At 43.7% G+C, this 16,339-nt stretch overlaps 1 protein-coding gene across 12 annotated transcripts in view; it reads left to right on the top strand.

Annotated features, from left to right (window-relative positions):
* Window positions 1-16,339, top strand: part of nav1b (neuron navigator 1b) — a 128,730-nt gene that overhangs the window by 77,855 nt on the left and 34,536 nt on the right. For all 12 annotated transcript variants that reach the window (XM_065026589.1, XM_065026587.1, XM_065026622.1 and 9 more), the window contains 3 exons: window positions 10,250-10,391; window positions 12,912-13,221; window positions 15,377-16,169. In XM_065026589.1, coding sequence (XP_064882661.1) covers window positions 10,250-10,391; window positions 12,912-13,221; window positions 15,377-16,169 — 1,245 coding nt within the window. The remainder of the gene's footprint in view (window positions 1-10,249; window positions 10,392-12,911; window positions 13,222-15,376; window positions 16,170-16,339) is intronic.

Raw genomic sequence — 16,339 nt, 5'->3', positions numbered from 1 at the left:
TTTGAACTAAAACCTCGAACATGGACTTGCAGAAATGTTAAGCCGGCCAGACATCTTTGCTCGTTACCTTTTAACTGGTCCGGCAGAAAGAGCTGACAGCTACTGATAAAGACCACAGCCGTGAAAGGTCAGAGCATGAAAGCAGCTTCCTGTTGGTCGGGTCTGCTGCGGTACAGCCAACGGCAGTTAACCACAGCAAAGAGAGGGCAGCACATGTCATGAGTTACCGCCGTTGCCTCCAGTGTGCAGTCATCGCAGTCATTCACACTGACAGTGGAAATCAGGGTTTTAAACAGCTTGCGCATGTCCCATCCGAAAATGCTATATTCTTGAATGGTGAGTCGTGACCTAAGCAAACATTTTGGGGATGGTTGTTTCAGACACAAGCCACTCGGTCAGTAGGTAATGGCTATACTAGTCATTACTGCTTAGTAAAGGTTACGTATGGGATAGGTGACCGCATGTTTAGCAGCACTCTGAATTGGTCAGATAAACAGGAGGCAGGAGATGTGTACAGAATTTGTATAAATGCCTGATATACTGTAGTTCATTTCAATGGCAGCAGGAAATTGGTTTCCCGGGAATGGCATTCACTTTAAGCGCAATAATTACAAAGCACTTCACAAATACACTTATTATCGTTATTAAGCTCCATTGAATTCAATTACAGGTGTTATTGGTGAGAAATGGATGTGGGTCTCTCACTGAACAAAGAAAAGCGGTAACAGGGAAACTGTAAACTGACTGTTTGCCACATCATTTGTATTCAAAAGATCAGGTTACGAGTATCAGGAGACGTAGGAAGACACAACAGTCTTTTATTGAGTATCATCACCACAGTCCATCTTGGTTGGGACATATCATTTGCTTTCTCTTCGGGACAGAAATCTTCCCATTGCCTGTTGTGTGGCTGGTGCTAGCTGATAACAGATCACTGGCTGTTGTTTGGTCTGGCTCGACTCAGGAACTACCATGGCAGATCAATCTTAGCCTCGTCAGCCAGCCTGATCTTGCGAGCTCACATAAATGATTCGCTACACGGATACAGGAAGCGATGAGGTGAATTGACACAGAATGAGAATGCAGCGGTCAGGGTGGTCTAGGATCAGGCTAGATATACAGTATTTACATACTCTTGTTCCTTCTATGTGTAACATTTCAAAGGGTGTCACAATAAAAACAAAATGTAAATAAACACATGTAAATAAACACATGTAAATACACATTTTTAAAATGTATCATCTTGCCTCCTGAGCCTAGCTATGACCACCTTTGGTCATGAGACACCAGAACCCTTTGATAATGTCTGCTTCAGCCAACTCTTTCCACATTGCCATGTATTGGACCATCAGACCAGTGCAGATCCATGACACAAAGACAATTTACAGCGCCATTCAGATTGAACCAATTAGCCTTGAATCTTCAGGCCTGTGCTGGTTTGGTCTGCTCTGGTTGGGGGAGGTACCTTCTTGGCCCACACAGTGAAACTCCCAGAGTGGTTGGATGCTCCTCTGACCCGATGACATCACGGTGAGAACGCTCTGTTACTAATGTGGGGAGGAACCAGAATAACATTTTCCGAGGTTCCTCATGCCCTGCTGGAGGTCCCGGCTAGATTGTGTTGTGGTTGTCTAAGCCTTGTGAATCATTCAGTTCACAGAGTCGATGCAGGCTAGTCTACCCGGCCCATGCCAGGACTTAAATTCCACTCTGATCTCAGCAAGTGAATAATGTTATAAAAAATGAGTTAAAAGGAATAGGTTATGGAGCAATTTGCGTTTAGGTACAGAAGCACAACGGGTGTATTTATTGCCGTAGTGTACCGGTCTACGTCTAAGTGAACATTAGCTGCTGCTCTATGTTATCATGTCTCCTCCCCGGTGGTCCTCTGACTGAAGGTCAAGCAGGGAGGACACTCAGTCAAGCTGGCCTCCCGGACGACAGACAGGCAGACAGTGAGGCGGTGTCCCTTACCGCTCCAATGCTTTCATTTGGCAGGAGTTGGAGTGTAGAGAAGAGAGATGCCCAGAGAGAGTGTATGAATATTTTTTTTTTAGGTTATATTAATTAGCTTTCCAAGTCAAATCCAATTTTATTTTTCACATGCTTTGTAAAACAACAGGTGTAGACTCACAGTGAAAACGCTTAGTTATCAGCCCTTCCCAGCAATGCAGAGAGAACACTTAGAAAAATAACATCCTCTATGTGCATGTTTTAAGCTGGTGCGGTGTTAGTTTATGTAACCTACAGCAAAGCAAGGTTCCACCAAACTTCCAGATGAATTCTGCAAACGTTCTATGTATTATTTCCCTGTACATTTAACTCACTGTCATCTTAAACATGAAATCTTGTCATATGCCATGCAATCTCCATACATTATCCACATAATCCCAAAGAGGGTAATAATTCCAGGGTCATTGAACAATTCGTTTATTCATGTAGCTATAATGGTGGTGTCGATGATATGATGTGAGTTACATGCGAGGTTTTGGGAACAGTTGAACAACAGCTGTTAGCCATCAGGAGAGGGAGAGTAGGGGGGTGGGGGTCACTTTTTGGAGGTGTTTCCTAACGGTTTCGCAGTCCTTACTGGGGGAACAGGGAATCGGAGGTTGTTGCAGTGAATATCAGAATTTGAATGGAGCGTTCCTTGAGGCTACATGGATACTACGGGAAATAATTGTAAAAATGCTCGTTGATGTCAGAATTGCGTGAATATGAGCGGACGTGTGCTAATTGGGAAAGTGCCGCCAATGGGGCAGCGCCAGCGGACGGCGCCCTGTGCGAAAAAGACGATACATTTTAGTCCAAGGTAAGCGCTAAGCAGAGATCTGCGGCGATACTGAGCTGCGTGTATCACTGTCAGACGATGTACTGTAGCTCTGTAAATGATTCTGAATACAGTGAACACGCGGAATTTGAAAACAGTTTGTTTCACTTCAAGAGTTGAACAACGAAATGCTTAGAATGTAACGTTAACATTGTAGTTTACCGAATGAAATGATGAAAATTAGTACTGTACAATTTTAAATTCAATCAAAAACACATTGCAGAGACTTTTATAGTGTATTTTTGTTCTTCTTAAAAAACTGAATGTAATTATTTTATAGGAATAAATGAACTGAAATGTAGAGTTTCAAGTGTTGATGTTGAAAATAATATATAGATCCATCATCCATTTATTTGATCTAGCGACAGCAGCGTCCCTATGGGAAAATCTTGATACTTTTTACTGGCTAATGTAATAGTGTTTGGCTACATTTATTAGCTTATAGGCTATATAATCAAAATACTGACATTTTCAGTAGGCTAGGCTACCTGGGGGTTCAAATGGAGCTACAGCAGTGTGACTCAACATTTTGCTTATCAAGCAAAGCTTTATACTTTGGCAAACACTGAGGTCTTGTTAGATAGGGACTTGGCACTTGTTTGTCACACGCAATTATGGGATTGGTTAAAAGAGCACCCTCCATGATGGAATTGCGGCAACTGTACCACAGCTATCTGGGTAATTGAAGATTCCTGGAGCGTTCAGCCACAGGTATGCGCTCCCAAGATTCACAAACTATATTTTTGCCTAACTGTGCTATCTGCCTTCCTTCCAGTCATATTTGTATTTATTTTTTATGTTTATTTAACTAGGCAAGTCAGTTAAGAACAAACTCTTATTTTCAACCTGAACTGCCTGTTCAGGGGGAAAACGACAGATTTGTACATAGGGGATTTGAACTTGCAACCTTCCGGTTACTAGTCCAACGCTCTAACCACTAGGCTACCCTGCCGCCCCATATTTGTTGTCACCAGACCAGGGACACATATACTGTTGAATGTATTGGAGGTGCACTTGATTTAGCTTGGAGTTTGCACTTTTGGGACAATTCCATTAGTTCTATATATACTGGGCAAACTAAATCAAGCACAGCTAAAGTATTTGAAAGTATTTGGCACACGTCTGGTTGTTGCATACTGTCTTGTGCGAAGACTTAACCATGAATGGTCGATGGCCCTTTTACTACCCCGTAATGTCTATAGGGTAACATGTCCCACATGTTTGTGTGTATGTCTACTTTACAAAGCTAGTATGTTTTCACTGTGTCAGAAGTTAAAATTGTCTCTTTAATCATGACTGGCTACCTGGTCCCTGCATCCGACCTTTAAGTTCTAAAAGTAACTACCTGGTAAATAAAAGTGTCAGCTGTAATTGGATAACATCAGTGGGAGCTGGTCTCTCATAATGTAGACTGGTGTTTGGGCTTCCAACAAGATGGATGAGTGTTAATTCATTTTTTTTTTTTTTTAATTAAGGCGGTCATAAATTGTAATAAATAATACATTTCAGACAATGCTTTTGTCAACAACTTCATCAAGGTCATATCACAATCATATCAAACGTGGGACACTCCAATAGTGTGCAGCAGCAGTGGTTATAAACCCGGTCAGATGGCGTGTATCCCTGTGTGTGTGTGTGTGTGGAGAAAGTACCATTTAGTAGGTGTGATGGCTGGATGCTTATCTAAATGGGACACTTATCAGCCTGGTAGGAATGACATCAAAGTCTCAAGGTAGTGTTTTGTCTTTCTCTGTATGACCAATTAAGCTGTTTGTTTCTGTAGTCACGGCTGTATGAATACAGTTTAAATAAATCGTTATAGCGCAGAAGGCTTTTACTGTGCTTTAATCACATTTCTCTGCACAATAATATAATCTATTGTGATTGATTGACTCAAGTGACGTCATTGTTAGGTTTAGTATCTCTACATTATGAAGAAAGTTGCCTTCTAGCAGTCAGATGGTCTAGTAGCTATTCAGATCTACAGTACTTTACATATTGACATGCTTTGGGGTCCAATAAGTAAGAGTCATCTTGTTGCACACAGCTGGTCCCAGTTTGTGCTCCACCAGGGAGGAGTGTAGAATGTAGATCATGTTTTTCTCCTCTTCCCCCACCACACAGCCCCTCTCTCAATCGTTCGAACTTAAACATTTTCTCAGGGACAGAAATTCAAATAATAGCACTAACGCATAAATCAGCCGGTAAGCTTGGAGCAGTGCCACTGAAAACAAAAAGGCCAATTCCCCACCCCGATGTATGAAGTATGTACATGGTTCAGTTCCTCCCACCTCCCTTGTCTGAATTCCACTTCCGAAATGTAAGCTCCAAAGTAGACCCATGTTGCAATATCAACAGACTACGGCAGGGTTCCCCAACTGGGGCCAAAGGTTTTATTTGCCCCCCCCCCCCCACAAGTTTTCTGAGCCACATTTTTCTTCTTCTATACACCGAACAAAAATATAAATGCAACATATAACAATTTCAAAGGTTTTACTAAGTTACAGTACATATACATCCATTTAAATAAACTCATTAGGCCCTAATCTATGGATTTGACATGAATGGGAATACAAATATGCATCTGTTGGTCACAGATACCTTTAAAAAAAAATGTTAGGGGCATGGGATCAGAAAACCAGTCAGTATCTGGTGTGACCACCATTTGCCTCATGCAGCACGACACATGTCCTTCACATAGAGTTGATCAGGCTGTTGATTGTGGCCTGTGGAATGTTGTCCATCTCCTCTTCAGTGGCTGCACGAAGTTGCTGGATATTGGCTGGAACTGGAACACGCTGTTGTACACATCAATCCAAAGCATCCCAAACATGCTCAATAGGTGACATGTCTGGTGAATATGCATGCCATGGAAGAACTGGGACATTTTCAGCTTCCAGGAATGGTGTACAGATCTTTGCGACATGGGGCCGTGCATTATCATGCTGAAACGTGAGGTGATGGTGATGAATGGCACGACAATGGGCCTCAGGATCTTGTCACAGTATCTCTGAGCATTCAAATTACCATGGGAAAAATGTAACTGTCTTCATTGTCTGTAGCTTATGCCTGCCCATACCGTAACCTTACCGCCACCACGGGGACACAACATTGACATCAGCAAACCACTCGCCCAAACAACGCCATACAAACTGTCTGTCATCTGCCCGGTACAGTTGAAACCGGGATTAATCCGTGAAGAGCACAGTTCTCCAGCGTGCCAGTGGCCATCGAAGGTGAGCATTTTCACACTGAAGTCAGTTACGACGCCAAACTGCAGACAGGTCAAAACCATGGTTAGGATGACGAGCACGCAGATGAGCTAGCCTGAGACAGTTTCTGACAGTTTGTGCAGAATATCAGCTGTCCGGGTGGCTGGTCTCATACGATCCCGCAGATGAAGAAGCCGGATGTGGAGATCCTGGGCTGGTGTGGTTACACGTAAGACCGGTTGGACATAGTGCCAAATTCTCTAGAACAACATTTGAGGCGGTTTATGGTAGAGAAATTAACATTCAATTATCTGGCAACAGCTCTGGTGGACATTCCTGCAGTCAGTATGCCAGTAGCACGCTCCCTCAGAGACATCTGTGGCATTGTGTTGTGTGACAAAACCTGCACATTTTATAGTGGCCTTTTTATTGTACCCAGCACAAGGTGCATCTGTGTAATGATCATGCTGTTTAAACAGCTTTATCTTGACAAAGGAGAAATGCTCAGTAACAGGGATGTAAACAAATGTGTGAACAATTTCAGAGAAATAAGCTTTTTGTGTGTGTGGAAAATGTATGGGATCTTTTATTTCAGCTCATGAAACATGAGACCAACACTTTACATGTTGCGTTTATATTTTTGTTCAGTGTATATATATTTTACATTTTCATTGTTGGACATAAAAGACTGTTAAAAAACCAGGAAATCAGGTCCAAGTGATTTATTTTTTGGAACTCTATTCCCAAGCATTATAGAGCGACGTGGTCGTATACAAATGTAAACAAGGTTTGAAATGATAATGTTTTAGCCAAATATTATATCTGTTTAGGCTTCTTGTGGTCAATTTGTAGTCTACAAATGATATGTAATTATGGTCCGGCCCCCTGATCATCCACTCAAGGGGAAAAAACGACCTGCAGCTGAGTCTACTTGATAATCCCTGGACAACAGGCTATAAAACTCCATGTCTCTCTTGGATTTGCCACCCCCTTGGGGACATTCAAAGGAATGACCCTGTCTTACTTCATCATGAGTGTCCAGGGACAAACGACTGACTAATGCTACTGACGAAAGGTGTGACTTGATCGAACACACCAGACTTGTGTGAATATCCGAGGTATCTGTTAATCACTTTAATAAGTCCAGAACACTGAATGCCTTGAAGAAAAATGCTCTGCCTCATAAAATGTGATCAAGTACCAAAAATGCTGGTTTCACAAGTGTGTGAATCCCAATGTAAAATCAAAGATGGAAACTTTCCTTAGACAACAATTCATAAAAGAATGTAGCCAAGTGTGTGAGTGTTACTGTGAGCTAACGTCCCTGCTGTTCTTCCTAGTCCTCGTGATAAAATCCCTGCTGGTTTGTGGTTGTTAAAAGACTACCACGGACTACTAAATGTTTATAGCATTGTTGCTTAGAGTGTCGACAAATGTGCCTCACCTCAGTCCTCTGTATAAAGTTCGTAGACCCAGAAGTCCATTTCAACCTTCGCGCGTCACAAAACGCTGCTTAGCATTAAACATATTAACTCCCAATCTTGCAATCTTTGATATCTCTTTTCTCAATGCCGGCTAGACGTGTGGCTAATAGGTCAGAGGGATGCATTCGAACAAGTCTTGAAATTAGATTAAAAGGATATTAAAGAGTTTTGGAAAGGATATTAACTGATAATTGGCACTAATTACCGTGGGGGTACGGGACTTATTTAAAGGTATAGTTCGGGACTTGGCCCTTTATCTAATTCCCCACTCGTGGATGCCGCTAGTTAGCAACTTCCTTCAAACTGCACTCGGACACATAAAAATGGTATCCACAAGTTCATCTGACCCTGGGGAAGTAGATAAAGGGCCAAAATTGCCTCATTGCCAAAATCCCGAACTATCCTGAGGGGTTAGTGTTTGACAACGACCTACGGAAAACACTGCAATCCAGCAAAAGATCCGTCTTAAAACTCTCAGCTCCACAACCGCAAATTAAAACATCACTCAACACCCTGTCTCTGTGTTGGCCAACAGTTCTGTGTGTGTTTGATTGATGGAGACTCTGTTTTGTCTACCTGTTAAGGGATAGGGATAGGAAATAAATGAACTACTTTGTTGATTGAATTAACCAATTAGGGTGATTGGCGCTTCTGAGAAATGCACGATTAGTACACTTTAGTTGATTTTGTGGCTGACAACAACATGTCATATACTTTCTCCTGTTATGATTATGATGTACATTTGTGGTAGCAGTTCCTTTCAGAGAGCAAAATGATATAGTGAAATATTCCAGTGACTGTTAGATTCTAGGTCTCAAACAATGCCCTTTTTTGGACACCCTCCTCCATAGCCATGTGATTTAAAGGGCTCCTTCGGGATTTTGGCAATGAGGCCCTTTCCTTTCCCCAGCATACTAGCCGATACCCAGAGACTTCCAGTCATTGCGCTAACGCTAGTTAGCATTGGCTCTCGCAGAAACTACCTTCTGACTTCCTTCATACTGGACACAGAGACATACAAATGGTATCCACAAGTTCATCTGACTCTGGGGAAGTAGATGAAGTTAGATACGTTACAGATTAAATAGTCCCCCCCATCAATCTACACACAATACCCCATAATGACAAGTTGTAGAAACATCTCAAGGAGGACCAATGGGAACAGGACGCACCTGAGCTCAATTTCAAAGGGTCTGAATATTTCTTTAAATATATTTTTTAATACCATTTTAAAAAAAAAATTTAATCTAAAAGCCAGTTTTCACTTTGTTATTATTGGATATTTTGATGAGGAGATTGATGAGGAAAAAATGATGTAATCCTTTTTGGAATAAGGCTGTAACGTAACAAAATGTGGAAAAAGTCTTGGGGTCTGAATACTTTCCAAATGCACAGTATCCCTTTAAGTCCAATTTCCTCCTCTGCTTCAGACTTTTTATGGGCCATTTTTGTCTCCCTGTTTTTTTAGTTTTTTTTTTACATACACTATTCCATGTTCCATCGCCTTGCTAATTGCAGAGTAGAAACCCACAAAGAGCAATTTCAAGTCAGTGGGGCAGCACAGAAAGGGAAGAGAAGTTAGGAATGACTCAGCTTTCCAAGGGTCTTATTACTGTATCTACCTTTTCTCTATGCCACGTTTGTGTCTGGATTTTAAAAAAATGGATTGCTACTTACCCCTGCCAAACTAATGAGAGGTAGCATAATAATTATGTAAATCTAAGAAGTACTTAACATTACAGCACTCTGGAGATGTTTCTATTGAAACCATAAAGGCATACAAAGCTGTCTTCAGAACCCATTCCCTCCATTTCAAAAGTCTCTGCTTTAAATTCGACAGTGTTTTGTCCTACTCTGAACCTTACGTGACAATTGTCCTCTTCGACGACATACTCCACCCCTCCTGAAATTAAATTCCATGCAATGATGTGTATATTTGGCATGTGAGATTCAAATGAACTCCTATTCAAATGTATTCAGAGGATGCATTTGGTCTGTGAATTTATTTGCTCTCTTGCGAGCCATAAGCAGATTTTTGGGCTACAGTGCCACACTGTGACTGGTCATCCATGTCCCTCCCTCCCTCCTCTCACGTAGGGGCCTCTCCAGCAGTATATGTCCCAGGGTGAAACAGACCAGGCAGACGGGCGGCTGGGTGGCAACCCTAACCCTCAGGCAGCTGTCATTGTGATTTCCCCTTCTCCTCTACTTCCCCTGTTCCCTTGTTCTATCGCTCCTTGGAACACGACATCCCAGCTCCAAGACCTTGAGCTGCCTGTCAACCCACTGCCGCCCTCGGCCTCGGCATCTTGATTTAACAGACACGTCCCGTGCTGAGGAAACTTCAGTCGAAGAATCCGCTCATGGAGCTGTAGTTTGTTACTAAGAGGATGTGTTGCACATGAGAGAGTAAAGAGAGTTGTGTTGTTAGAATCAAACCATCTCTGTTGTGTAACTTAGGCATCCCTTGCCTGATAAAACAGCTTGTAGCTAGAGATCCCAACCCTCCGCTGGCAGTTACCATGATATCCCTTCAGGAGGACAGATGGACATGTCAAAGCTGTTGCCAATTTAGGCCTACCTTTGTCTTCTCCTTCGATAACCTCCTCTGTAACTGCACAGTTGCTGTTAGACAGCGTTGTCGCTGTTAATGCACAGTAACTAGTACTTTCTACAGTCCCATGCTCTTCTTTATTATAACCTTTGACCCCTTCTTTCTGCAGTTGGGATGAGAGCAGCTCCATCAGCAGTGGGCTCAGCGATGGCTCTGTAGACAACCTCAGCTCTGAGGAGTTCAACGCCAGCTCCTCCCTCAACTCCCTGCCCACCACTCCCCTCGGCTCCAGACGCAACTCCTCTGTCATGGTGAGTAAAGGCCACATTCAATCACAGCAGCCGTAGCTATGTTTATGTACTTCTGTTTGCAGACAATGTAGCCGTACTATCTGCACACACACACACACACACACACACACACACACACACACACACACACACACACACACACACACACACACACACACACACACACACACACACACATACACACACACATACAGTAAGCAGATACTGGTGTTTTGAGAAAAGCATACTCTAATAGATTTAAGGGAACAACTTTTTCTGTTTAAGTTCTGGAAGAACACAGTTAGGTAAGTCCTTTGTCCTTAAATGTTTAAGTCAATATTTCAGACTGACACTGCACCCATTGCCCCCTCTCACTGTCCCCCTGCCTGCCTGCCTGCCTGTCTGCCTGCCTGCCTGCCTGCGTCTGTTCACCCTCTGCAGAAGCGTGTCAAATCTGCCTGGGTCATTTGGGTCCCAAAGAAGCAGTTCACACGACAAACACTGCAATGTCATTACATCTGAAATAGATTAAGCTGATGTGTCATTGTGCACCACTCAAAGTTGTTTACTGCAACGGTTTGCCCCATTAGCCACTCATTTGAAATCAAAGTGATATTTTGCATTTCATTTAACACTGCAACATCATGCATCCAATTTACAGTCAGTGGAAATCTGAACTGGATTTAAAATGCATTTTGTAGATAGTTGACCAACTTTTGGTAGGTGACATCTCAGGGGGAAAAACAGCCACTGCTATTGCTTCATCAGACACTTCAAATAGCCCTTTAGAAACCCCTTCACTAATCCTCACACCACAAATTATAAGTGTCAACATTTGTACACATTTTGTACACATTTCATTCTTCATTGGCGTGGCAAGTACTTTATCCACAGGTGAAAAATGCTTCTCAGACGGGCTTGTCACTTCTGGTGTTACTGTGGCAACACTGCGTCTTTCTTCTGTTCTCCTCCTCGTCCAAGAGAGAGCATATTGATGAAGCATGGGGATTAGTATAGCTGACTGAGCCATCTGTGACCATATTACATTATAAGGTGCGCTGCCAAGACACACTGCGCCCAATTCTCAAAGCAGCTACATACAGTAGTCCTACAGTACATTTTCCAGTGTAGCACCTGTCTAGAATTATAAACACAGTCTTTGTTTTTTCTTTTCTTCCTGTGGTCATATTTTTTGGGATGATGGCTCACTACAGTATTTCCCTGTCATGGCTTGGTTGGTTTCATCCTGTCGTTACTTATACGCTAAAGCAGTGTCAACCTTGTATTAACAAAGACTTCAGCAGAGGGACGGATTAGGTGAAACAGCATTGTGGCCCGTGTTATTTTGATGAATGAGTTTTGGTGGTGCTTAACGAAGAGAATAGCTGAGGTGACTCAGTCGTTGTGCCCTACAGCATGGTACTATATTGTTTTGGCCACCCCTGGCCTTGCCCACTGTGCAGAATATAATCGTAAGGAAAAGTCACAGTGAATTATTCTCTGTTGGTTCTAGTTTAATTGGGCAGTTAATAATGTGCCTGCCCCCCGCATACGATGAAAGAGTAGTCCTTACGTAACAGGGTTGCAGCCTGCAGACAAGCCACTTATTTTCCCCTCTTAGGAAGAGGAGGGCATTGAAAAACTGGATGCATTTGGAACAGCGTAAATCAGCCCAGACTTACCAAGCGTTCACGTAGCACATGTCACCCAAAATGCATGTCACGAGTATGTACTATAATGTTCCTTGAAAATGCCAAGTCAATACTCGACGCAGCAACATTTGTGGGATTCAAGAGGGACACATGAGTCATGATGCATCCTTTGTAGTTACAATGACTACTGGGGTGAAAGTCTCTGAAGCTCATAACATAGTGACTTCGGTAAATCTCTGGTGTTATACAGTATAGGCTTATCCGTTCCTCCCACTTGCTCTCCCTCTGGAATGCTGACATACACTCAGATTGAACAGCAGAGATTACCGAGGGCCTTCCACAGATAACAAACACAATATCACACACACACACACACACACACACACACACACACACACACACACACACACACACACACACACACACACACACACACACACACACACACACACACACACACACACACACACACACACACAAACCTGGGTGTTTCTCACGTGACCCCAAATATTCAATTTAATTTCAAAATAAATAAATAAATGGCACTTTTCAATTCCGAAATCTGAATTTCGACGAATCTTCTTCATTGACCAAACTGACACGGAATTGACTAACCCTGTGTTTCCCATTGGGACCCAGTGGAGGCTGAGGGGAGGACTGCTCATAATAATGGCTGGAACGGCGCAAATGGAATGGCATCAATTACCTGGAAACTATGTGTTTGTTGTATTTGATACCATTCCACCAATTCCACTCCAGGTATTACCACGAACCCGTTCTCCCCAATTAAGGTGCCACCAACCTCCTGTGTTGTGACCATATAAATAAAATAAATACTTCCATTTGCAAAGTACCTCATGTTGCTGGTTATGTCCCTGTCCTCATGCAGCTCCGCACCGATGCTGAGAAGCGCTCCCTGGTGGAGAGTGGCCTGTCCTGGTACAGCGAGGATGCCAAGGCTGCACGCAAGATGGACGGGAGCAGCTATGAGACAGGGAGCCTCAAAACCGAGACCCCCAGCAAGTGGAGGAAGTCCTCCAGACCCATGGAGGGTGCTAGTGAGGACGTGGGGGTCAAGGGGGAACTGAGGAAGCCCCAGAGCCTGGGTCAGCCAGGGAACTTTAAAAAGGGACGCAACCCCCCTGTGGGCGTGACCTCACCCATCACGCACACCTCTCAAAGCGTCCTGAAAGTGGCAGGTGAGATGGGATCATTTGTTTTCTCTCTCTCTCTCTCTCTCTCTCTCTCTCTCTCTCTCTCTCTCTCTCTCTCTCTCTCTCTCTCTCTCTCTGACCTACCTCTCACACTCAGACATCCACACATTTCTCTATGCATTCAACACATTTTTGGGGGGTCCAGTCCTGTTGAGTTGGAAGTAACTTAGCAGTTTGATGATTAAGTAACCCATCATTATTCCAAGTGAGCGCTATACAGGAAAGACTATAAGTTTTTTTTACTTCATGCGCTAATAAAGAGTGTGTGTTAAAGTAGATGTATAAATGGTGAGGAAACATGGGGAGAAAACAGGATTGTTAACTTGTTTTGCAAGATATCCTTGTCATCCATAATCTCCCCTAAATGGATAACACATGGAAAACCAAGTCTGGTTTGGAGAGTAGCCACAGCCAGCAGATATCAACTGAAATGTAGCAAGGCAGTCTGGCTCTCTGTGCCAGAGTTTGATTGGTTGTAGTACTGTACAGGAACACTGAGAAGAAATGATACTGTACAGTGTGTTCCATGCAGAACTGGGCTCCTCTTTGTGGATTTCCCTCTTGGTTCGTCTTCCTATGTGTCTTGTCAAAAAACAAACTGGCTTCAGAGAACCACTGTCTTGTGAAGCATTTTCAGGTTTTGAACATATTTTCATATTTTTGCTCTACCTGAATTTGAAGACTATGGATATTTAATGAAGCTTCATGGGCAGTATCAGTGGAAGATGTACATTTCAACAGCAACAAACACGGTACAGTGCAGCACGGCATTTCAAATGACCACTGTGTGTTCTGTGTGCATATCTTAATGAATGGTGTCTTTTAAGACCGGATCCGCTGCTGTATGACTGCTGCCATTGAGGCAGCAATAACCGATTCATAGTCTTTAATGAAATAAATATTTTCAGAGTGAGACGTGTTGCACTGTACTGCCTTACCTTTCTATCCAATCCAAAAGCCAGTTTAATGGAAACTTCCTTTTTTTTTTTAGTAATGACACGCAGCAGACTGCAATGCTGTCTAGTGACTCATCCGTCTGATCACAGCAATAATGTTGTGTTTTGATCCCACGCGATATACATGATTGAACGATAAGGGAAACCTTCAAACTGCAGTAAAATGTCCTGACTGTAGTAAAATGATGCAATTTATTGCATTACCCTCTACTACTTATCTAGCTGGTTTAATGTGGCTGATTATAAGGAGGTTCTAAGGAGGTTCTAAGGATCCATTATGTTTTCTGGCATCGTTCTCTGGGATACGAATGGAGTCTAAAGATATTCATACACAGACTATTTTGTTTTTAACCCCCCCCAATCAATTATGCTGCTCTACACGTCTGATTGCATCTTGAATTCCAATGATGGCTGCCAAGTGAGGCTTTTATACGTGGGAAAGACTGGGAGCTATTTTACTAGTGTTTGCTTTGTCAACTCGCTATCTCCATTTCTCCCTTTCCCTGACTGAGTGACATGAACTGTTACTTCATGTGCCTGTGAATATAAGAGCAATAATTTATGTACTTATATTGTGAAAAGCGTTAAGCATGTCAATTTGAGTTACTTGTCCTTGACAAGTTGCCAGAATAATGTGAATGCACAATCCACAGAGTGCCATTTAATAAAAACAACCAATCTTTCCCCCTCATTTTGGCCGGGTCGCCAAAGTTATTGGGCGTTGCATTTCTCCACGTCTTGGTCAAGGGCCCAGTTTGTCACACAGACCGGTCTGCAATACCTTAGATAGATTTGTGTGTCTGTATGTCGGTGACTCGACCTCTTCATATAAACTATCTGTAAGTAAATACAGATGTTTCTTGCTTATAAAGTTGACTCTCCTCTAATAACACGAGTTATATGCAGCTGTGACCAAATGCAGCTGTGACCAAATTGAGCCATTTAGCCATATTGTATGGTTCTGGTCATCCATGACTCCAGTCTGACTGATTCCTCTGATTCATCCAACATTCGTCACAGTGGTGTCATCGACATCCAGTCAGTTCACTGATGCTTTCACTCTTTTGATATTTTCGGTTAGGTTCACATTCAGCTGCACTCATTATCACAGCTCGCTAGGCAACAGATGATTACTCTGTAATGTATTCTCATCTAAACTCTATACTTATCTCTTTTGACTGCAGCACCAAAGAGCGACCACAAGGCGGTGGACAAGAACAAGATGTCTGTGAAGGCTGCTGGGCTGCAGCGCTCCCGTTCCGACGCCGGGAGAGAACACCTCCCGGAGCACCGGGAACACCGAAAGCCCCCGTCAGGCCTGGTCAAGCCTTCCGCCGGGGCCTCGTTCGGCTACAAGAAGTCCCCGACTACCGGCACTGCCACCGTCATGACAGCAGGGGGCAGCACCATCTCTAGTGGCTCTGCCACCGTGGGCAAGATTCCCAAGTCCTCTGGCATCCCTGTGAAGCCGATGGGAGTAGGAGGGGGAGGAAAAGGGGGGCGTAAGAACAGCTTTGACGCCACAGGCAGTGAGGAGGGGGGCTTCCTGGGGCCCAACGCCCGTAACAGCCTCCAGTACCGAAGCCTGCCGCGCCCTGCCAAGTCCAGCACCCTCAGCCTGATCGGCCGCCCTGGGTCGGCCCGGCCTGCCAGCAGCAGCATCGACCCCGGCCTGCTGAGCCTGAAGCCTGTCTCCATGGCCTGCCCTGGCCCCAAGAGGAAAGAGCCCGGCAGTGGAAGCACTAAGGGGGCCAGTCGAGGAGGGAGCACAGGCCCTGTCAACCAGACAGACCGGGAGAAGGAGAAAGAGAGAGCTAAGGCCAAGGCTGTGGCATCTGATATGGACTCCCTGTGTGGCTCCCTGAAGATGGAAGACTGTCTGGGGGATTCTACAGGGGAGGCCAGCACCAAACTGCAGGGACTGCGGAGGGCCAGTAGCAGCAAATACCCCGAGCTCTCCTCGCCCACCAGTCAGAGGTAAATTCACCACCGTGATACATTCTCACACTGTTCAAGTCCTACAGTACGTTAAAATAATTACCACTCCTTTTGCTGTGGTATGGTGTTTATAGAATCAGCTATGTAGTCATGTGTTAGTATCGACTCAGTTTGTTCAGCTGTCATTTCATGAAGAGTTGCTGTGTAAT

This window comes from Oncorhynchus nerka, linkage group LG2 (genome assembly GCF_034236695.1).
Source record: "Oncorhynchus nerka isolate Pitt River linkage group LG2, Oner_Uvic_2.0, whole genome shotgun sequence".
Classification (NCBI taxonomy): domain Eukaryota; kingdom Metazoa; phylum Chordata; class Actinopteri; order Salmoniformes; family Salmonidae; genus Oncorhynchus; species Oncorhynchus nerka.
This window is presented reverse-complemented; position numbering and strand designations above follow the sequence as displayed.